General features: G+C 36.6%; 3 protein-coding genes across 5 annotated transcripts; 2 read left to right on the top strand and 1 right to left on the bottom strand.

Moving 5' to 3' along the window:
* Window positions 1–3,071: 3,071 nt before the first annotated feature.
* Window positions 3,072–8,721, bottom strand: tusc2a (tumor suppressor 2, mitochondrial calcium regulator a). 2 transcript variants are annotated; one of them, XM_082136593.1, is made up of 4 exons: window positions 8,634–8,721; window positions 7,086–7,297; window positions 4,645–4,765; window positions 3,072–3,625 (listed from the first exon to the last, which is right to left on the bottom strand). In XM_082136593.1, exons 2-4 carry the CDS (start codon window positions 7,232–7,234, stop codon window positions 3,560–3,562), a joined length of 336 nt encoding a protein of 111 aa, XP_081992719.1. In that variant the 5' UTR covers window positions 7,235–7,297; window positions 8,634–8,721; the 3' UTR covers window positions 3,072–3,559. The 2 variants fall into 2 exon arrangements, with proteins under 2 accessions (XP_081992719.1, XP_081992720.1); XM_082136594.1 differs by having other exon boundaries at window positions 8,463–8,689.
* A 687-nt stretch (window positions 8,722–9,408) lies between these two features.
* hmga1b (high mobility group AT-hook 1b) lies at window positions 9,409–13,933 on the top strand. 2 transcript variants are annotated; one of them, XM_082189984.1, is made up of 5 exons: window positions 9,409–9,786; window positions 10,292–10,393; window positions 10,609–10,686; window positions 11,221–11,268; window positions 12,023–13,933. In XM_082189984.1, the coding sequence occupies exons 2-5, from the start codon at window positions 10,301–10,303 to the stop codon at window positions 12,083–12,085; spliced, it is 282 nt and encodes a 93-aa protein (XP_082046110.1). In that variant the 5' UTR covers window positions 9,409–9,786; window positions 10,292–10,300; the 3' UTR covers window positions 12,086–13,933. The 2 variants fall into 2 exon arrangements, with proteins under 2 accessions (XP_082046110.1, XP_082046109.1); XM_082189983.1 differs by having other exon boundaries at window positions 9,411–9,776.
* A 710-nt stretch (window positions 13,934–14,643) lies between these two features.
* Window positions 14,644–24,156, top strand: nudt3b (nudix (nucleoside diphosphate linked moiety X)-type motif 3b). Its single transcript, XM_082136580.1, has 5 exons — window positions 14,644–14,936; window positions 16,023–16,133; window positions 19,829–19,873; window positions 19,989–20,073; window positions 21,000–24,156. The coding sequence occupies exons 1-5, from the start codon at window positions 14,838–14,840 to the stop codon at window positions 21,194–21,196; spliced, it is 537 nt and encodes a 178-aa protein (XP_081992706.1). The 5' UTR covers window positions 14,644–14,837; the 3' UTR covers window positions 21,197–24,156.
* The last annotated feature ends 522 nt before the right edge of the window (window positions 24,157–24,678 follow it).

Raw genomic sequence — 24,678 nt, 5'->3', positions numbered from 1 at the left:
GTTATTTATACACCGTTCATTCATACATACATATGAGTCACAGGATAAGGAGTCCTCGTCGTCGAAAAAGTCCAAAATAGATCGTAAAAGGAAACGTGACCGGAGATTACAAAAACAAGGGTTACTGTCAGGATAGCTAATGCAGGAGAAAGCTTTCAAAAGAGACGCTGAAGTTGCCTGCTTTCTTCTCGACAGGTAAGTCAATGTTACAGTCTTAATTACAAGCTTTTTTTTCATTGCTTGGTTGTGTACTTTATTATATAGACAGTCGAACATTTATAGTTAAAAGTTAAACAGGCTCTTTGATGAATAGCAGCTATTGAGTAAAGTAACGTTAGAGAAGGCTCTGATGATGATGATATCTAACAATGCACATACTTCAAAAAATATAACGAGTAAAGAAGGCATTACTACTAATTACCATAGTTAATGTTTTTGACAGTCAGTAGTTCATACTGTAACATTCTTTTTTTCGTTGTTTCAAGTTTCAGTTTGTTTTAAATAACAAACATGTTCACCCGAAGAAAAACTCGAAGTGCTATTATAAGACATTCTGTCATAGCTTTTAGGTACATAACGGCTACCGTAGATGCAACGCGCGTTTGAAAAAGTGAGACGCTGGAGAGCATTATTCGTTTGAATGCAAAATACAATTTCACCACTAGATGGGAGAAATTCCTACACAATGTCCCTTTAATGTAATAATACAATCAAATATAAAAAAATATATATATAAAAAAAAAAAAATTCTCATCCATCACATTTTATTAATTGTAAGATGTATCCATATGAATAAATGATGACCTATTTTTGCCAAGGTTTGGTCTTTAAACATGTGTGAGCAATAACAGTATATTCACTGAAACTTTGCATATGTTTGAGGATTCACATGATGGATATGAAATCAGAGCATCATTGGGCTTCTTTCAAGTGGTTCCTCTCAGAGAATGACCTACTGAGATCCTGTTCCGCCGATGTTCTGCTGACTCATGTGTGTCCTCTGTCAGTGCATGTGCGCTCATGAAAGAGAGAGGGACACTTCCTTCCTCGGCCCTGTTCCTTTCCTCCCCGTTCTTGGGGTTTTACATCACCGTTTCTTCCAACTAGGCAGCGCCAGGAAGCTTTAACAATATGAGAGGAACTGGACGCACACACACCCATCAAGCCCGTCTCCCAAAAATGGCAAACTCACATCCTTGAGCGTCAGGAGAGCCCAGAGGCAGCAGTTCCCCTGTATTATCTCTCCATAAGAGCAAACCTTCAGGTCAAAGGTCAACCAGCAGCTTTATCAGAGGCCAATGATAAAAGACTTTTGAGGTTGAAAAGGTATAGATCTTCATATAACAAGCGAACACTGGGGAATAGCTCTATATAGGCTACATATTCCAGGCATTATGAGGGTGAGTGGTCGATGATAGAATGTTAATTTTTGTGTGATCTGACTGTTTAACAGTATGTTCACACACACACACACACACACACACACACACACACACACACACACACACACACACACACACACACACACACCCCTTTGGGCCTCTGTAACCTTCACATGTCTCATCACGCATTCACTCTTACACCCTCCAGCAGTTTGTTCTCTCTTATCGGTGTGTGAGTGATTGTGCGCAGACATGGCATCCTGTCGCAGCTTCCTGTATTTCATTCACATGGGTGGGACGAACATTCCCAGTGAAGTCATTTACATCGGGACAGGCATCTGTTTGTAATGAACGTGCCTGTGCGGGGCCTGGCCGGCTCTGATAATGTTTCTATCGTGTGTCGATAGAGCACGAGCTGCCGAACGGGAGTGAACGCCTCCCTCCGGTGAACTTCAAAGAAGGGAGGAAACATTACAAACAGCTTAACCTCTGACCTTTCACATTCACCACACCCAAATCCCCAGTGCCTGGCAAACTACACTGAACACTGCCAAAATAAACTCAACGCCCGTTACAATTCACAACCCAAGGAAAAAGTGGCCAAAATAAACAGGAAAAGATGATATTATAATTTATTGGAAAAATATTTTTTAAATCTCTTTCTATTGTGTAACGATAACTTTGTGTTGCACCAAAAGTGACATTCCAGTCATTATTACAAGAAATTAATGATAATTATTTTCTTCTTATGGCCGATAACCACTAAATTCTACACTATTAAATAAATGAATGCTAACTCTGAATAAATAATAACTTATATAATAAATAATAATTTTAATAAATATGTAATATTAATATTTAAAAATTCTTTACACATAAATTAAAAAACAAAATGCTAAAAACAAAATTTCAACCAGGATTATTATTGTTAACTACAACTAAAACCATAAAAAAAAAAAAAACTTTTTCTTTACTTGAAATAAAATAAATATTATCCAAAATAAAATGAAATATAAAAATAAACTCCAGCTAGTTGACAAAACAATTAACTAAATTTAAGATTAATTTAACTAAAACTAAATCAACTAAACTTAAAAAAATAAATAAAAATCTATACATATTTATTTAAAAAAAAGAAAAAGAAAAAAGAAAAACTGAATTGCTAAAACTTTAACTAAAATTAAAATGTAAAATATACATTTTAAATCTATTCTAATTCAAAATATTAACAAAAATCATAGTATATCAATTATGCTAAAACAACACTGGTCACAACATGTACAGTATGAACATTTTTAATATTTTTTAGAGAAGTTAAATTATATAATTAAATTAAAAACAAACAAATTAATTAACTAAGTGACTGTTAGAATGATGGAAAAGGTCATGTAAATGTAAAAATGTAAAAATTCGACAATTAAATATTCAATATTAGCGGATACAGATTAACTCAAAATAATTATAATATAGATGCAAAAAAAAAAGTAAATCTTAATGGTAAAGTCAACATTTAATATGTATTCTCAGTCTCCAATTTAGAAAGGACTTTCCCTTTCAGCATGACGTCTTCACTGAATATTTCGTTTCACTTAGAGATTGCATAACATTATGGATGTAAAGCCAACGACGCCTGGCATTTCATCTTATTATAAACATTTACATCGAGTTGCATGAATAAGAACTGCCATGTAATCTGCTAAAACATTTTATTCAAGTATATCAACTCATAACTTACTGTACATTAAATGATTACAAGTGCAGATGTGGGTTGCAGCCCAACAAACAGAGACAGACTTTGATACAACAAAATATAATAATAATAATATACAATAAAACGATAAACACGCACTGCAACTGGTCGACATTAACAAACACATGATTTATGTACAATCCCTGCATAGCTTTAGGTTCCTTACTTACACACTCTCATTGCACATGCATTCCCTACTGTACATCACAGAAGACAGGACGACGTGCGCCCGCTGTCTATACACCAGAATGCAAATCAGAAAATATGATTCAACTTTTTGGTCAAAGCCAGATGAAGGGCAAACGCCCTTCCCTGTCGTAACAGAGAGCCACGGGGCGTCCTTACAGAGGAACAGCAACGGTGGAAGGAAGTCGAGGGGGATCGTGGCGCTCCTACAGCCGTGTCACTTCCTGAAGAGTCTGTTTGCTTATATTTCACACAGGATGACAGGGAAGTCCACGTGGATTCGGGGGTGATCCAAGTTAACGATTCCCTGGAAGCATGAAATGCAAAAATATGGTTTAAAAAAATGCTTTTAATACTAAATTAAGAGCTTTAAAATTAAATTATGTTTTTTCTTTTTTTTGTAAGGTAAACTAAATATTTAGATAAGACACCAAGAATAAATAAATAAATAAATAAATGCTTAGATGTTTAAATGGAAGACCTGGAACAAACAAAAAAACACTTTGAGAATTTGAGGCTAAAATATATAAATATATTTTACATTTTCAATATTCAATAAGTGATTCATCTTTAGGAGGCAATAACATAAGCTAGAGACACAAAGGTTCAAAGCTAGTCTAGAATAGTGCAAGCAAGAACAGGGAGGGATGTAAATGCCATATGTAATGTAAATTAAAGTCATATAAATAAGTTGCTTCTCACGATCTTTAAAACAGGGTTCGTACAGAATACTGTAAAAAGAAATTCCAGGACTTTTCAAGCACTACTTTTGGGGATTTCAAGGACTACAATAAGAGATCGCACTTATAAAACAATATCTTTAGGATTTTTTTTAAACAAATTACAGATATATGGTATCCAAAATACAACTTACAACGCATTTAATAATATATATTAAATACAAAGTTTATAATGGCTATTTATTGCTCAATAAATAATATTTTATATTATAATGTTGCCGTATTTCATATCCAGAAGCGGTCTGATGGGGGTTTAATCAGACGGGCCGGAGTGTTTAACTTAGCTTGAAAAGATTGTATTTGTGTTTTTGTGGAAAAAAATTATTTCATATATATTGTATTTAAATAAGTAAAGCACTTTTCAAGTACCTCTTCGTAAATGTGTCTGTTTTCAAGGGTTTTCCAGGACTTAAATTTCAAAAAAGTCAAATTCAAGTACTTCAAGCACTTTGTACGAACCCTGTTAAAATAAATGTTTATATCATTTATAATTATTCTGTATAAATGTGTCTCTTGATTTCTTGAGTTGATCCTGTGAATTTGCACTGAACATGTCCATGTATCCGGGCGGATCAGTGCAGCTCACCTGAGGTACGAGGTTTTTCTGGATTCTTTTCAGCTTGGCTTTCTTTCTGCCATTCTTGGTCACCACAGTCTCCTCATAAAACTCATGAGCCAGATCGCCATCTTCATCAAAATACAAGGAACTGCAATCACAAAGAATATCTCTAAAACACTTCCGAGTCACATTTCACACACAAAAAAATATATTTCTTTTTTTTTTTTTGCACAACATTTTAAGTATTAATTTATTAAATTTAAATATTTATTTATTTATTTAGGATTGATGCATTATGACAATTGTGAACACTTTAGCCAAAACTACAGAAAAAGGTCAAAAACACATACATTTTCTCATAATATCCAATGCGGCATCACCTCTTTTCTCAGTGTATGAAACGGTTTGATAAAGGAAGCCTACTCTGCTCTGATTGGTCAGATGGCCCAGTCTGTTGTGATTGGTCTACTCTGCTCTGATTGGTCAGATGGACCAGTCTGTTGTGATTGGTCTACTCTGCTTTGATTGGTCAGATGGCCCAGTCTGTTGTGATTGGTCTACTCTGCTCTGATTGGTCAGATGGCCCAGTCTGTTGTGATTGGTCGGCATGTCGCAAACAAATACCAATTCCCATATCTGAATTTCAGCTTGGGAGGCTTCCTCAGAGCTTGATACACAATGATACGAACAATGGCATCGGTTTTTCTGTATCAATTCCAGCACGAGTCTTCATCCTTTGGAAGCGATTCATCGTTGATTTGCTTTCACAGTGCAGAAAACAGCCAATGAAGACCATTTGCATTATGCAAATTTGTTATAAACATAAGTAGATTCGTAAAGGAAGTGAGACTGGAATTACTAACGACTCGTTTCTTTCTCTTAGGAGACAATAACTCCATTTATCTGCACTTTTTACATTCACAGACAGGATATATTACACACTGCATAAAAGCCTCTACCCGAAAAAGCATAATAGGGGCACTTTAATGAAATGCATGGTTTTTGTCAATACCACTTTTCTCAATGGTTATGAAAGATGACATTTAGACTTGTTGAGTTACAATTATAATAATTGTATTCATTATTAATTATAATAATTGTGTATTTCTATAAACAAAACATAGCTTATTTTCTTCTCTTGATTTTGGGGTGAAATAGGACAGTTATTGACTTCACATGGCTCAAACCATCAACAACTGACTAGACTACACTAAATGGCTCTCAGGCCCTGTTTACACATAATATTAAGAAGCGTTTTGGTCGATCGAATCACAAGTGGACGACGCTAAACACTACGGCTGCACAATATATCGAAATTATTGAAATATCGCAAATGTATATATCGCAACAGCTTGCAATAACTGGGGTCATGAACAAAAGACAAAGAGAAAATCCCTCACTGCTCTCGGCTGAATAGCTTTTGTAGCTTTAATAAGAATCAGTATGAATATTTAATTCATAGAGTGAAAACTAAGACGTGTTTTATTTTTACATTTGATTATTCAGTTTCTGTTGTTTAATAATCCTAATATAAGCCCTCCTGAAACCCTGAACCCCACTGATGTTAAAATAACACTTCTTATGCTACAGTAAAACACTGATGTTCACTTTCAGAAGTTGTAGGGATGTTTTCTTGTCACAAAAAGAATGTGAAACACGTATGTAGGTTATATAATAGATAATTTAATTACATTTTACACACTTTAAGCATTATTGTATCGCATATCGAATATCGCATTATTTAATGAGTCATCGCATATCGCACTTTTCTTCAATATCGTGTAGCCCTACTAAATACAGGTGTAAACGGGTCTAAAACTGTTTTGAGCTTGTCCACTTTCCACCACTTCCAGTCAAAAACACATTCAACCTGATTGGTTTCGTAGTGTAAACGCTCATGTGATCGAATGTGTTCGAACAGCCACAAAAAACCCTCTTCTCTTCGCCTACTGACGTAACATGAAACATTATGAGAAGAGCTCTAGCCAGACGGGATTTAAACTTTGTCGGCTGAAGACTCAAGTTTGGTTTGAAGACAAAAAAACGTACCATCACAATGTTTTCTCTCCATTCCTGATTTCTAACACACACTCACAGCGTTCGGCTGGTGTTGCGTCTGTCAGAGCAGAAACTAAAGCTGATGCTCTCCGTGTGTTTCTCCATCGACTCCAGTCGAGTTCATATGTAAATTGCACAAGCTTGTTTTGTCCATTAGATGGAAAGATCTGAAAAAACACTCGCCCATAAACCCTCCACTCGAAGAAATCAGGACAGAAGTGTTTGAAAGTGGACAAAAGAGACGGATTAAAACACCAGGTGTAACCGGGAATGAGTCTCCCTCGTCTACTTGTGATCCGATCGACCAGAACGCATCTAAACACCAGGAGTAAACAGGGCCTCAGAACTCGCAGGTTATTGACCTGGATGATCACAGGTTTTCCTCCTCACATTTTTAACACAATGTTTACCTTTTCCTTGTGAAGACAAATGGAGTGGCATTCTTGAAGCCTCTCAGACGCGCTAGACACTGTTCAGTGACCTCACCGGGAGGTTCTCCTCCAGCTCCTGAGCTGCTAAAAGGCCAGACTCCTTTAGTTTTGGACCCGCTGCCTCCCATTTTTATTGATGATGCATTATTCTAGAGGAGGTGGACCGATCAGCAGACCATGTCAGTTCAGTCCTGAAAAACAGAGAGCATGTTACAGACTTCTGAAAGAAGTGAAACGAACAAAATATAATTAAATACTTTAAAAGCAAAGTCATACGGCAATGCATCTGGGCATGTGTGGCTTGCGGTGCGGCTTCAAAGCACGACTGTGGCTGAACTAGCTCTCTGAACTGTGGAAACTGTGGTGAGCTCTTTTTATAATCTGTAATACCTGCAGGCAAGGTCCAAAATAAACACTCGACAACCACTAAATGGGACTAAAAACTGGCTTTAGGGGTTGGTAACTTTTATAAGGATTGCAACATCCCACCTGATCACTCTATTTGTTCTGGCAAAAATACATAAATAAACAAATACATAATAATATTTAATTGGGTCATTCCCTGTCAACTCCACCAGAGGTCCCCAGCATACCTTTTTAATTTTTGTTCATATTTTTTTCTGAAGAAAGACTAACATAAATAGTGATGAAAGCCAAAAATTAAATGCCATGGATGAATATTTACGGAGTTAAGGGGGGCTAAAAATGAGAATTTCCACCTAAAATTTAAAGCCAAATTACAGTGATGAGAAAATGAGTTTCATATAATCCAACAAAGATTGCAACGGGATTTACTAATAAACCTACCTATCTATGTATACAAATAAAAATAATGATGCTGCCATCTTTCTAAAGTCATATTTGCCCATCTTTGGCTCCAAATCGCAGGTGGAAATTGTCATTTTGACGCCCCTCCACAAAATAGTGTATTACTCAGTAAATATTTATCTATGGCAATTGATATTTAGATTTTCATCAATATTAATGCTTGTCTATATATAAGCATGTTAGTGTGCATTCAAATTTTTTTTTGAAATATTGTGCATTATACAGATATTTTACAAAAGACAACATTCTGTACATTTAGCTAAATGTAGGCCTGATGTACACTAGCGTTAAAAACAGCTTGCCAAATGAATAATTAACTCCTCAAAAGTTGTTATGACACAAGCATTCTCTTAACACCCAGATCTTCTGGTTTAAAGCTGTAATCCCAGTTAGTTAGCATGCTAGCTGCTCATTCCTGAAGAGCGACACAATAAACAACCTTTTACACACACAACTAACCAATATTAAATATATATGCAAATGCAATACAAATGAACGTTTGTTTTCTCAAAAATGTTATTGACTCACCCTAATAAGGCCGAATGTTAAAGAGTTGTTTGCGCTGTAAACAAGACATAAGCCACTCACAGCGATTCAACACACAAGAAACGCGACTATCACGCATTTCAGTTCATCGGCTCGTTCTGTTTTCATACCAGAAAACATTCAAACAAATGTCAATGTGTAATGCATACATACAGATAATGTACATCTCATTCTTCTAGTCTGCTGTCTCCAAGCGCAGTGACGTAGATTGGCAACGTCACATTTACGCGCCTGGTTTCTGAAAAGAACCAACATTTTCTGAGAGGACCTGAAACTCTCACATTTATTTTGTAACTGTAACTATTCTAAAGACTTTTGAAAGCGGATATCTATGAGGATTTTCGATATATTTAGCAAATTATATCTATCATATAGTTTATTATTTTTAAATTGTCATATTTAATCTATCTGTATAGTTAGGCTATATTATATTATTTTAAAAAGCTTGACGGCTTAGGCTATTTATTTTGTTTAATTTAGTTTAGTTTGAATTTCTGTTTTATTATTTTATTTTAATGTGTGTGTGTGTGTGTGTGTGTGTGTGTGTGTGTGTGTGTGTGTGTGTGTGTGTGTGTGTGTGTGTGTGTGTGTGTGTGTGTGTGTGTTAAAAGTAAAAGTAATTGCATTTATTATTTTTTATTATAGGCTACCTTATGCCTACACACATCCATAATAATAATAAAAGAAATTATTATTAATTTATATTAATGCATATACATACATATCCATCCATTCATACATCCATCAATCTATACTCATACATAAATCCATACATACATTCATCCATCCATCCATCCATACATACATAATTAAATGCACAAATAATACATAGGCATTACATACATATAATGCCTATGTATTATTTAATTTGAAGCTATTTTATATTATATTATTTAAAGAAGCTTGAAGATATATTTTGGCTTATGTATATATAAGTTCATTTGTACTTGGCGCCAGTACTTTGTCCCAGCAACATATGGCCCGTGAGATCCGCCTCTCTTCCCATCAACCTGCGGCTCATCCTGCTTTTCCATTGGCCTTTTATTCCAGTGACAGCCTGCTATTCCTGAACTCGCTTTAATCGCATCTATTCCGTGCGTGTATCCCTCGATACGATCAGAAGCGACAGAGTTAATTCCTCAGTTTTCCACCCGTTATACGTCTATTTGCCTTGAGATTAGACTGTGGTTTATTGGGAGACGGTCGGTTGCGCTCTAATTCAATCATCAGATCGGCATCGTGCGGGAGGTGGGGCCACCCAACAGAACAGCGCGCGCATCACACCATTATTTTCCTGTAAGTGCATGTAAGTCAATGTTTCGTTCTGTCTTAAATGGTTGCTCGAGGGTTGTAATGCTCATTTGCACGTCGGTCTCCAAGTGCAGCGCGCGCTATATGGCTGCCATATAGATTTGTCGTTGCATAACCTGAGCGCCTCGCCTGTGCATCAACACAAAGTGATCCAAGGGTTTTAGACATGAATGCAATCATTAAACTTTATGAGAGTGGTGGTGCATATATTTTTTTTTAGATTTGGGGTGCCAGAGACTATGAATGCTGAATGCGTAACAACACAGTTGTTCCCTTTAAACTTAACTCATTGCATCAGTTAGTGTATTTAACCTGTGTACTTACAGTAAGTCATTTTAATGGAGGACGTTTGAATCATGTTTATAATCAGCTAATGCATTCAATGCAACTAATAAACCTCTTTTTAAGCCATATTAATAGGTCATCAGCATTTGGCTCAAATTGAATCTCCGTGGATATAGGATCAGCTGTTGAATTCATTTCATTTGTATTTTAAACAGCCTAGAAACATGAGCGATTCAGAGAAACAAGCTGTCTCCGTCAAAGACAAGGATGGAGTGGAGAAAAGGGGACGAGGAAGACCAAGGAAGCATCCAAATAAAGTAATAGCCTACTACATTATTAATAATAAATTCATTTCAATCAGTATTAAACCAGTTTACTTTCTGAGTGAAAATAAAATAATAGTGCCTCCATTATAGGCATCTAGTGGGTATGTTTATAATACCTCATGTTTTAATAATGCATCCTCAGTTTGAGTAACATTACAGTCTGTTGTATTAAGGGAACTTCTTAATAAACTTTTTTATTGTTGCAGGAATTAAGTGGGTCACCAACTACAAAAAGACCAAGAGGACGGCCAAAAGGCAGCAAAAACAAAGGCCCATCCAAGAGCGTAACTATGATTACTACTCACACTATGACTAATTAGAGTCTCTTTGTGTAATTATGGCATAACTGTTTGTATAGATGTAAATTCACTATTTTTCTCACTATTGCTGGGTAATACAAACACAGCTGTCTCCTGTTTGCAAACACACAGAGACATATGCATTATTAATTCTGAATAGCGTATGCAGGTTTTTCATTGACGGCTCATCCGCCGAGTCCGGCCAAATGCAGGTGACCCGCTGTTAGCCACTTACTGTAGCCCTGAGCAATGCACTGTCAGCTCCCTCCTCAAGAGTCCTCAATGAACTCAATGCCCCCTCCATCTGTTGTCATGTGCAGAAACCAGCTCCCTCTACTGGTGCACTACAGATGCATTGCTATTGGCCTGTGAAAATGCATTGGAATAAATAAATAAATAAATAAAAGCACCCTTGTTTTTATCCACTGATTTAGCCTGGAAGGGACGATTGCATATAACTAAATTACATAATTTTTGACACTTGAATAATTGTTATTAATTTAATTTTCTGTTCAATAGAAATCATCGGCTTCTGTCACCAAACCGAGGGGAAAGCCTAAGAAAGAGGTACATCTTAAAATAATGGTTTACAAAAAAAAATAAAAATAGTCTCATTATTTACTCATTTCTTTCTTCCGTGGAACACTAATGTAGACATTTTAAAGTGAAGACGGCATGAAGCAGAAGTTGCGATAGTATTTTTTCCCCCTATTGTGACGGATATCCTTTGAAACTGCTTCATGTCAGGGCTTGATTTTGTCCATGAGGAATTGATTGGATGTTTGTGGTTTGCTATTGGTGGATCTCATGTGAGTGACAGGTTGCCCCGCCCATGCGCTGGTGTAACAGAGGCCAGCTAGTGCGAGTAAACCTCACTCCCCTGACCTCAAGACTGCGAGTCTTTAGCGCCCTTGTTAGCACGCCTGCCTCCTATGCCGGAGACGCCGGTGTGAGTCCGGCTCGGAGTGGGGCGAGTAGAACTGGAGGGGTTGCATTGGTGCCGTGACCCGCAGGGATTACACCAGTAAACACGTAAACACGTGCATTTTTGCAACATCGAGATTCTGCACGACATCCATGGAAGAAAGAAAATCACGAGAATAAATTAGTCGTTTTGTTTCTGGGTGAACTGCCTCTTTAAAATTTGAATTTCAACTTGCACAGCAGTGACACCATCCTGCAAGATTTTAAAGGTCAAACTATCTTGCTAAACCTATTAAATATGGGAGTTCATTGCAAATGTCAAATATAACATGCAGCAAAAGAGAAGCTTTGCTTTCATGCATTTTTATCCCCAAATATTTGACTCCGTTCCGAACAGGAAAAGGAAAAACCTCAGGACTCATCTGAGGACGCTGAAGAAGATGAAGAGGAGGAGCAGTAACAATCTAATCGTGAGCACTACCTCATACTCAACCAAACAAACAAGCCGTCTGGTCTCAAACCTGGAATGTCATTCACGTCTTTCTACAACCACAGAAGGAGTAATAGATGTAATATTCTGCTTTAATACATAATGGGTTTTTATGTCATTAGATCAAATATACTGTAGAATCCAGAGTCACACTGCATTCAAATATGTCATGTGTTTCCAGCTATTTTTAATATATATCAGCTATATATCTATTGGACTGAGGTGCTTTTCTACGTATGCTTTGTTTGTAGGTTTGTTTAGTAATGTTTGTGTCCGAGTAGTAGACTAGATTTAGATCAAGCTATAATTTAACTGTGTAACATCATGTGTTTGATAGTCCTTCCCATTCATGTTGCACATCGTTTTAGCTTATAATGTGATGTTTTCCACTAGAATCCCCAGGGGTCAGCATTGAAGATAATAACAAAGGTTTATATTTAGATGTATATTTCTGCATTTGCCACTATAGAAGTGTATGGAAGCATTGGTCAGTTTTGAAGCCATCACTGACACAGACCTTGCGGGTACAAATCACACTTTGAAACTGCATTCTTTGTTGGTGAATTGTGCTAAATGACATTCCAGCTTAAAAAGATTTGTGTTTTGGAACTACATGATGACATTTATTGTACTAATCCCTTATTTGGCACTTTGAGTTTCTTAAACGTGACCCTGGATCACAAAACCAGTCACATGTCGCACGGGTATATTTGTGGCAATAGCCATTGTATGGGTCAGGATATTAAGTAAAGATCATGATCCATGAAGATATTTTGTACATTTCCTACCATAAATATATAAAACATTTATTTTTGTGAGTGAATGCAGCACAATCGTGAACATAAATGCACAACTTTAAAGGCGATTTTCTCAAAGATTAGTTTTTTGCACCCTCAGATTTGCAAATAGTTGTATCTCAGCCTAATATTGTCCTATCCTAACAATTTAATCAGCTTTCAGATTATGTATAAATCTCAATTTTAAAAAAAATGACCACTGTGACTGGTTTTGTGGTCCAGGGTCACAAATGGTTGAAAAGGGATTTCTGGATAAAACCTTAATGGTAAGGAAAGAAATTACACATCAAGCTAAATGATTCCCTAAAGCACTTGCTTATAGAAGTGGTTCTCAGGTGGGTTTGGTTCAGGACGCCATCAAGTGGTAACTCTAAAAAATAAATAAAAATGTCCTTTAAAATCGAACATTGAAATGTATTAATATTGCCAATGTAAAATACACAACCCACTTCTTTTTTTCATTTTTTTACAGCATTATTCCTTAAAAAACTGTTTGCATTACAGGGATCAGCTCAAGGTTTTCCACACCCAAGTGCTTTTGGAATTCTTAATTATTTTAATCATCTGGCTGTCGTACATGACAGATCACAACAGTGACAATAAGCTATGGTTCTCAAGGATTCAAACATACTTTTCAGGGCACTAAAACATTAAATGACACACTCCCTCGGTATCTTGAGTGAGATCCATAAATTGAGCAGAAGTGCAATCTAAATCATGGCCCATATTAATCCTCCTTAAACACTTTAGGGTTGTATTTTATACATTCAAGTTCTCATAACTTCAGAATTCTGAAATATTCACCTCAGGTAATACGGTGTCATGGATAGACCGCAAAAGCCCAAGACAATGTCAATCTCAAAATATCCTTAATTCTGCAATGATCGTCTGTGTAGCAGTTAATGGCCTGTGTATAGGCATACTTTGTGTGTGACATTTTATTAATAAAATATTAGAGTTCTAAAATGTGTATTAGATTTATAGATAGTTTATTTGTATGTATAGTGTGTGTTGATATTAATAAAAAAATACTTTTTCAAATTGTTCATGCATTTACATATTTTACAATAATAATTGTTACTGTTAATATTTGTTATTATATATTAAACATGTTTCAAATATTATTAGCACAAAACATATAATATCAGAGTAGTCTGGAAGGCGTTATGTTGCTATGCTGGTAAAATAATTTTAAGAAATATGTTATATGATAGATCTATATTTCATAATTTTTGTCATGGTTAATGTTGTTTAGTTGTATACTTATTGGTTATGATGATTTTTTAAAGATTTTAATTGTGATGGATGTTATATATAGTTGTAATGACTGGATGAAGAGTGACACGTTTTATGTAGGCTATACAGCACGACAAAATTACAGTATATTTTTTATTTAATACTGATTTATTCATTGATTTGATTTAATTTATTCAATCAAATTTAATAATATTATAACAATTTTACTTTAAATAATAATTGTTATTGTAACAATAACACAATAATAAAAATGAACGGAATACTGTATATTCTGGAAAAATATTGTATTTTTTAAATTAAATTAATAATGTCATATCACCTACTGTTAATGTAACCATAATAAATTATTAACAAATAATAAAACAATTTATAATTAATAACAATAATATTAACGTGTACAGATTACTATGCGCAATTTCATTTCCGCAGGCCGTTATTCTCTAAACACAAGAACGCGGCTTTTATCCGTAGGCGCTGTGCAGCTTGCGCACATTCCGTAGCGGTTTCGATAATGGCGTCTGTCTCCGAGATGCGCTCGGCTTTGGAAAAATGAAGCGTAGAAGAGTCTATTTCCAGTGATTCACGCGGGGTTTCCATTTCGCGGACTTTACCTCTCTATCCGCGCGGCAGGATCAGGTTCCGATCTCAGTCACAACGCCCAGCCCGAGATGATGAAGCTTAAGTCGAACCAAACGCGCACCTATGATGGAGACGGGTACAAGAAGCGGGCCGCTTGCCTGTGCTTCAGGAGCGAGGCCGAGCAGGAGGTGAGTACCAGTACCGGTACCGGTGAAACGAACGGGCCGCCGGGAGGGAGAGCGCGCGCATCGCGTCTCTCAACGCGTCAGCTGGTTCATCTCAAACGCTTTAGCGGCGTGCTATCAGCGGCTAGCGTGGGACTAGTTAGCGTAGTTGGCCTAACGTTAGCGTTAAACGACTCGACTAGCAATAATCAACGAAGCGCACGACTCGGTGACAGCTTGATTGATTCATTGACATTCATCTGATTGGATCTCAGTTGAGATTTGTCATAATATTTGAAAGACTTTCTTGCCGTAAAGTACTGTGGTGGTAACGTTACCATGGTACAGTGATGGTTATACTATGGTAACCGTGTCCAAAAAACATGATAATACTATTATTTTTTCATTGAACACACCACTAACAACAAAGTATATCCGATGGTATATCCAATGGTAAAAGTGTTTTGGTACTGATATTTCAAATGTCTCGTGAATATGGCACTCTCAATGGTTTCCCATAATCACAGTACTTCCAAGAATACCATGGCACATATCCAACATAGTACCATGGTAATTTTTGTAGTTTTGTTTTGTTGTTGATGCATCATCTAATACCATGAGTGCCACTACAGCAGTTTATAAACCAAATCACTTTAATCCATTGTTTTAAAGCATATAGTTAAAATTGGTATTATGAGAATTTCCTGTTGTGATGAAAACATTTATACTATACTGTTTAATGCCAGAAAACATGCGATCGAATTTGATCCCAAATTCCATGGATTTCATCCTACACCCAAAACAAAGCAGGATTTGGACAAAAACTGGGGTGAATGTGTTCTCATGTCAAGACATTTTTATAAATTGTTCACAGGATCGTGACATTTAGGATCATTCCACACACACCAAATTGCTGAAATGACTCCTATTGTATGAAATATTTACTCAAAAAAAAAGTGTTAAAATGCCATGAGATGTTATACTGACACGTGGCTTCTGTTAATGAGCCCTAGCCAATGGTGATTGTTTCACAATGACCTATATTATTAGTTGTCCGGTGACTTTCAGCCCGTCTGATAGACTGAACTCTTGTCACTCGTGTCCACACAGGTGTTATTGGTGAGCAGCAGCAGACACCCAGACAAATGGATCGTACCTGGAGGAGGAATGGAGCCCGAGGAAGAGCCCAACGTCGCCGCTGCCCGAGAAGTCTGCGAAGAGGTTTGACTTTGATTCATGTACTTCTCTTGGATTATTATGCATCACTTTCATTATCATGCTCAACATTCTATTAAAGGGATAGTTCACCCAAAAATTTTAATTCTGTCATTAATTACTCACCCTCAAACCCTCAAGACTTTCGTTCATCTTCTTCGGAACAAACAGATCTTCATCTGTGTCCCGAAGATGAACGAAAGTCGGTTTTAAATGACATGAGGGTGAGTAATTAATGACAGAACTTAAATTTTTTGGTGAACTATCCCCTTAAAGGAAGTAGGTTGTTAAAGTTTCATAAATTTTTTGTAGGAGATCTCGTTAATTTGTCGTGATTTTACAGTACTAGAGCTCCATAGGTTTTAATGGCTAATGTGTTTAAAACATACACAATTTCTGACTTAAATGCACGCTCATTTTGTACAATATTTACTCAAAATGGATTAACATTTTTAGCTCTAAATCTCGGTGGAGTGACCAATTATAGGCCTGATCTTTTGAATATGGACAAATACCAGGTAATTATTTGCCTGACTGATGTATTAGGCTATGTTGAGACTGCCAGCTGAAATCTGAGGTTTTGCACATTCATATTTTATCCAGATGGGTTTTTGAAAAAACACACATTTTTTCAAATCCGATTCAAACAACATATGGATGTGTTTTGAAATCCTATTCCAATCAGGTTTTTACAGATGCATCTCAGTCTGGATGCTCTGGCTGCTCAAATCTGATTTCAAACTATCTTTTATGTCACTCAAACGGTGTCGTGTTAGCGGCCCCTAAGCTAATAACTAATGATCGTTGCGACGGAAGTGCATCAATCAAAACTAACTTTAGCTGGACAATAACTTTTATTCTAGCCTAGAAATCTAGACGCACCCTAGCGGCTGCAAAATGTATTTTGCAACCAGGGTAGTCTAGCAGCTCTCCGTTGACTTTCGTGCTGGAAAAACCTAAATTGGGTCAGGCCAATCACGTCGTGTATAGAGTAGGCGGGGTGGGCTTAACATAATGACGACGGTTCCCTGCTACTTGAAAACAAAGAAGAGCTGCTGCTGGAGAACAGTCTTTCGAATCGGCTTTGGCCGCGACTCTGGAGGACTTGGAGTAAAGTTTTTCTTTGAGAAAAGAGCAAAGGAAAAGGAAGATGTGTTCGTACAGAATCTATCAACTGACGTTAGCTCCACTGTTGGGAAAACGCTCTGGTTGGTTGAAGCGCTGTCCTATTGCGTGCAGAGGGAATTTGAAAGACAGCCGTTTATCCCGCCCCTCGGATTGAGCCGTGTCTATGGTGAGTTGCCAGACCTAACATCTTGATGTAGGTCTGGCTTGCCAGGCTAACTTTATTCTAGAGTTGCTATAAAGCCAAAACAATCTCTGTTACTTTAATTTCCTATTATCACTGTAAAGCTGCTTTGAAACAATCTACATTGTTAAAAGCGCTTTATAAATGAAGGTGACTCGACTTGACTCTTAACGTGACACACATACTGATAACATCAAAACTGGTGCCGGAAATGCCGGATTGTCTAAAGTTTTCTGCGATGGGGGAATTCGGCGCCGTGACTCGACAGGACGCTTCTTTGAAGAGCGAGATGATTAATGCACCAGCATTTTCCCTGCATCCGTTTTAAAGCCTCGTCACATACACGTGTACATCTACGCCATTACCCATGCAGATTGATTGGTTATGTCTGGCCACACAAATCTTATTTGATCACTTGCAATTAATAGTGCCTGAAAAGTCATCATACTCAGATTCTAGTCAGAATGTGAGTCTGAAACTGCTCCATTGGGCTGTGATTATGGGGCGTGTTTCAACCGAACCAGGAAAGAAAATGCCTCTGCACTCAATTGGATAGACCTACAACCAATCAGAGCAACGGAGTAAGTGACGTATGTTGTTCATTCATCTTTCCGATCGACTAATGCCTTGATCGCGGTTCTCTGTTCCTCTTTTAAAATGAATGCGCTGTCGATATCTTCTATAACAGACGCGATGGCGGAATCTACACATCTCAATTCTCCAGCGTCAGCCATCTTTGTTGTAAATTAATTCAACCCAAGCGCTCGTTGGTGACGTGGATGATTACGTGTCCATCATCGTATAAAGCCCGCCCTGGCAATTTGATTGGTCCGAACAGCTCTGGTTCAGGCATAGTTGCTCCACAATGGATCAAGTCCAGAACGAACTTCCCGACCTCAAATGTTGTGGGCGGAGCTAAGTTCGGCTGGGCATCCAGGCTACCTGAAAAGTGCCTGATTTGAGAAAAAAATCTGATTTGCCTGCAGTCTGAACATAGCCTTAGTCTATCATTACTATCAACAACTGTATTAACTCTGATGTTCTGGCGTATATATTTTTTCCATTGTGAAAACATGGAAACTCTAGGTTTTCACTCTCCTGACATTTAACCTATGAGGTTTCTCATTAAGAGAAGTGATAATGTTCCATCAGCTGAGATCTGCCATCTGACAGACGGCGAACATGCTGCTCATTCTGCCGGGACGATCGCCTTACAGTTTTAAAGGGCATTACACTCAGATTAAGAGCTGCTCTTCACACCTCGACTGCCAGACAGGAGCCAAGAGTGACCGTGGACTATAAATATATATGTAGTGTATATATAATGGATATATACCATGACACAAAGCCAGCTGCGTTCTGTGGGATTGTCCTGAAGTCTGTGGCCACATGAAAAATGAAACGTTATAACGTTAAATTAGAATAGAATTTCAGATTCTGCATTTCTAGGTGACCAATCAAATGCAAGTAAATTAGTGTTATTGGTCATGTGACTGTACAGATGGTCAGATTATAGCATTTGTTATAATAAAACAATACACCATCTTTCAGAAGTTTGGGGTCAGTAAGATTTGTTTATTTTTGCGAGATACTTTTTACTTGGAAAGGATGCATTCATTCAATTGATCAAAAGTGACAGTAAAGACATTTATAATGTCACGAAAGATTTATAGGATGCTGTTCTTTTGAAAGTATCCTTAAAAAATATGACTTTAAAAAAAAATATGGTTGTTTTCAACATTGATAATAATCAGAAATGTTTATTGAGCAGCAAATCATCATATTAGAATGATTTCTGAAGGATCATGTGACACTGAAGACTGGAGTAATGATGCTGAAAATTCAGCTTTGCATCACAGGAATAAATTACATTGGAAAATATATTAAAATAGAAAACAGTTATTTTAAATTGTAATAATATTTCACATTATTACAGTATTTTTCAGTATTTTTTTTTATTTTTAATCAAATTAGTGCAGATTTGGTGAGCATAAGAGACTTCTCTTTAAAAAAAAAATGGACAAATCTTACAGATCCCAAACTTTTGAACGGTAGTGTGTATTCATTTTTATAAAATTCAAAAAGTAATAGCATTTTCACTAGCGGTCTTATACTTTTGGACCACCGCTGTATAATCAGGACTAAATTTAGACCATGTTTGACGACAATCAACTACTCAAGTTGAGGTCAACCGCCATGTTGTGTACATGACATTTGGCCTAAAGAGAGTCATGATGGATCGCTAACACACCGGACGGGTGTAGACTGTCAATGCCTTCATGTTCCTGCTCACTAGATCAAAACAAACTCTGTCTCCGAAAACATATCAGCTGTCAAATCCCACATAAGGGTCTCTTTAAAACAAACCATTCATTCATTCATTGTTTTATAGGCTGGTGTCAAGGGCACTTTAGGAAGACTAGTAGGAATATTTGAGGTAAGTACAACTATTATGAGAAAGCATGGTTTTCTATAAAAGCTGATTATTGTTAAGCATTTAAAATGTCGTGCTGGTTGTCTTTAACTATTTTAACTTTTTGTTTTATACTCAGAATCGAGATAGGAAACACAGAACGTATGTCTACGTTCTCATTGTAACCGAAGTTCTGGAAGATTGGGAGGATTCAGTAAACATTGGTTAGTACTTCCGAATAATACACTATCCTGCAAAAGTTTGGGTTTGGTAAGAATTTTTTTTTTTTTTATATCACCAAATATTCAGTAAAAACATCAATGTTGTGAAATATAATTACAATTTAAAATAACTGTTTTCTGTTTTAATATATTTTGAAATGTAATTTATTTCTGTGATGCAAAGCTGAATTTTCAGCATCATTACTCCAGTCCACAGTGTCACATGATCCTTCAGAAATCTTACTAATATCCGGATTTGCTGCTTCATATTTGTTTGGAAACTGATAAAAAAAAAAAAATCAGGATTCTTGAAAGTTTAAAAGAACAGCATTTAGTTGAAATAAAAATATTTTATCATTATAAATTCATAAAACATTATAAATGTCTTTACAATCACTTTTGATCAATTTAATGCATCCTTGCAGAATAAAAATATTAATATAAATCTTTTGAACGGTAGCTTACATCTAGAGTCTGAGCCTCAACGACTCTTACATGCATATTATTTGCCGGTTAAAGGTCAGTAATCTAGTATAATAATCAGCCTGAGTAAACTAAGAAATGCATGTTCTGTTCCTGTTATTCTTCTGTGGAAATACTGGAGATGTTTGCATTCGTTTCTCATAGCATCCACAATTTTTTGTAAATACAGTATATATACATGCATATATTCAAAATTCATTGTATATAATGAATAAATTGCGTACATGACACATAAATCAGATTAACACAGACATGTGGCAATGTTTACATGATCAGAATAATGCCCGATTCTAATTAATTTGTGAGGTTTACAAGTGTGTAAAACACTAAAAGGTCCTGAAATCCAAAGTTTGTGATTGGCGCACACGCACATACAGTTGCATTGCAATCACTCCGTTTGTCTCATAACAACTGATAACTTTTTTTTTCTTTTTCTTTTTTGACAGGGAGAAAAAGGGAATGGTTCAAAATTGACGATGCCATAGAAGTATTGCAGTGTCACAAACCAGTACAGGCCACGTACTTCACGGCTCTGCAGGAAGGCTGTCTGAACAGTAACGGGACGCCCCTGGTGGCCACGATAGGAGGGGACCTGTCGCCCACCTACAGCATTAATCAGAGCTCCGTCTCTGATGTCAGATAACTAATGCAAAACACAGACACTCCGGATGCTTCCACCACTCTTGCTCTTACTTTCATTATTCTGTTCTTATTTGGATTCTTTTTCTTTAAAAAAACCCCACAAAAAAACCCACAAAAAAAAAAACAATGGTTTGCCAAGGCTTTTCGAGCACCAAGAAGGTGGCAAAGGCATCAAGTGTTGGTTGAATATTCGAAACGGTGTTTTGTAAATGTAACACTTTTGCTTTTCCCTGTTTAGTTCTCCTTTCATGCGGACTGTTGCATGAAACCCACGTCCCTTTAGCGCCCTCTGTGCGGCCCGAGTGTGCGATTAAACGAATGCAAGAACTACTTTTTACTGTTGTGATGTAAAAATATACACATGGTGCGTGAGCATGTGGCTTTCAGTATTTTTACACATTGGATTTCCTCTGCGTTGCGTATGTGTGTGTGTGTGTGTGTGTGTGTGTGTGTGTGTGTGTGTGTGAACAAGCTTTTCGTTAGCTCTATTTCCGCGGGTGCGAGGGGAAGCGTTTAGTCGTCTGAATGGTGGAACTGTGAGAACTTGATAGTTTTGCATGAACACTGGTATTTATTTGTCTCATGATGCGATGAATGTTTAACCTTGTACTTCGTGTTAAATTGTTGCTCTTAACTTAACCATTTATTTTTTTGTCTTGCCATCTTGTAAATAACTTATGGGCCTCCAAAAAAAAACACATTTAATTTATTCTAGTACCTGATTAGACTGGAGAGTAATTCTACATGCGCACTTTTTTTTTTAATTTAGGATATTTTTTCCAACCAGCTGATGTTTGAAGGACTTTGAATTTAACATTGCACAATTTTCAATGAATCCCGTGTGTAAAGTGTGTGTTTTTGTGCCGATAGCTGCACCAATTAATTGCAACTGACTTTATTTTTTTGCATTTCTGTTTGGTGCCGCTATTGATGCAGAAACGAAACACTTCCCCTTTAAGAAAACTGTGATTTAATGGTGGTATGATTTGGTAGTGCTGTCATGGTTATCTGTAGCATTTTTTAAAGTCAGCATGGAAACAAAATTGACTCTTTTTAATACTCTTGCCTGGTTTCATCATCAGTGCACCATATTGTGCCGGCGCAATTCGACTGCAAACCCATTCTGGTATGAAACACACTTTTCATGGTCCAATTACTCCAATCACAGATTTTATTTATTTTCCTCACCATATGGACGTAAAATGGGTTGTGCACACCATGTTGACTTCAAGAAGTGGATAGAATGGGCGATTCAATCGAGTAGCTTGGAAATCCTCCCTCTACACAAGAAGATGCACTTCAATTTCCAATGCAATCTTTTTTGGGGAAGAATTTTTTTCGTCACCTGGCAATTTAAAAAATCTTTATGAACCACATGAAATCAAAATGGATTCTTTTTACTTTTTTAATGTGCTTCATGAATTATTGAGCATGATTAAGTTATTCCAAGGGGGAAAAAATGCCATCAAGAATGAGCAATTAAGCCATTGTTTGTTCTTATGGAATATAGTTTCGCTCTGAAATGCATCACATTAAGGAAGTAAAATGGTTTTGTGTTCATTTTAGCTATTAGCAGATTTGTTAAAACCGCAACGGCTCTCAAATGACACCTAAAGAGCTATTTGAAAGAAGATGTTTATTATTTTTTTTCGTTTAATGCGATGTGCATGTACAGAACCATCTCTAGTCTGCACTAGTGGCATACGTACAGGACATATTTCACATCATGTTCTTGACAGTATCTTGATCTTCAGTAGACCCCTGAAATTGTTTAATTTTCCATTAGTAGATTTGGCCATTAATATGATGGCGACGAGGTCTGTTTTCTGGCCTTTATCTCATGGGTTTTGAGGTTTCTGGTTGTTTTGACCTCTATTAGAACCACATCTACAACTCATTAACCGCTTAACATTGAGAAAACAGATGTTTTAGTATATAAAAACGTTTCTTCTGCAATGTCGGATACGTGAAGCCGCTCTGTAAAGTGCTTGGAAAGCAGCGGTTGGCAAAATACTGTGAATCTTGAGCCACTGTAGTTAGAAAGATGTGTTTTTATTGCTCTTGTACAGATCTTAAAAGGCAAAACGTCACATTCGAGTGCTTGTCATTGCGATGTTATAGATATGGTACAAGTTAGATTGGGAGTTTTGTTTCCTCACGACTGAACTGCATCGTTTTGCTCCTTTAGGAGTTTTAAGTGCATTTATGATGCAAGTTCCTTGTAAAGTACATTTCTGATTCAAGATTTCATCTTTGTATCGTTAGTCTGACTGCAAAGTGAGTAATGAACCCAAGTGAATGAACACCTTTTTCTCAGTGATTTACGTTTACATGCCTTTGATTGATTAATATCCATCGACACTAATGTCATCAGTTTTGCAGCTGATGTCAAGTCTTTCTCTTTCACTTTTAGTGTAGCATGTAATACTTAATCTGGACTGTTTTTTGATTGATACATGTGATGACGGCCATACTAATGTACCCCTCATTTTCAACGGCACAACAGCATATAAAAGAACAACTATTAAGTGGGCATTGACATGGTTCAAACCACCTTTCTGTAGACTGACCTTCTCTGAGCACTCTCGTACTACAGAACAGGGATGTGAGATCTTGACTGCTGACCATCTGAAATACCCATATCCTTCACGAAAATCTCACAGAAAGCACCTTAAGTTTGCCCTGCTCGTGACTCTGAATGTAAACGTTGGTAGATCGCATTTTATTTGGCCACGCAAATAAAGAGTTCGCCCTGGTATACGTAATTTGTCCAAACGGGATGTTGTAATTATGACTGAAGTCTCCCAACGCTCCAAAAAGAGAAGCTGTGACCGGTTTCAGTTCCACAGCTGCACCCTTCATTTAAATATTTTTGCTTTTTCGTTTTGGGATTGTGAAATCAACCAGTATGAGAATGTAATATAAATGTGCCAACTAATAAACACCAGTATTTCACCTCAATGTTTCAGTGAGTTTGTTCTCTCAAAAGTCAAATTTGTAATGATTTGGCATGCTGCATATTCCTGATTTATGTAAAATTATATTGAAAGGTCAAGGTTTAGTGGCAATATTACATGTGGTGCAGAATATACAGTAGTCAGCATTTGAAGTGGATCAAAAAAGTTAATCAAAGTTGTCTTAAGACAAAAACAGGTATTGTTCAAAATTAATGTATAGCTTTGATGAAAGGTTTTGATTCACTTCAAATGTTGATTACTGTATAATGATCAGAATATATATACACACACACACTCTAACACGTACAACTCTGCACATAAGACATACATAATATATAATGATCAATGTATATACACACCTGTGTACAACTCTGCATGCATATATACGACATATATATGAGTTCAGATGCAAAAGCCTGTCAATGAAAATTACCTATTAATTGTCATTTAAGTGAAATTACTGAACTTAAATATACGAGCTTGATAAAAATCATCATCCTAGAAGAAAATTTCAGATGGCACTTAG

This window comes from Leuciscus leuciscus (assembly GCF_965113295.1).
Source record: "Leuciscus leuciscus genome assembly, chromosome: 14".
NCBI lineage: Eukaryota > Metazoa > Chordata > Actinopteri > Cypriniformes > Leuciscidae > Leuciscus > Leuciscus leuciscus.
This window is presented reverse-complemented; position numbering and strand designations above follow the sequence as displayed.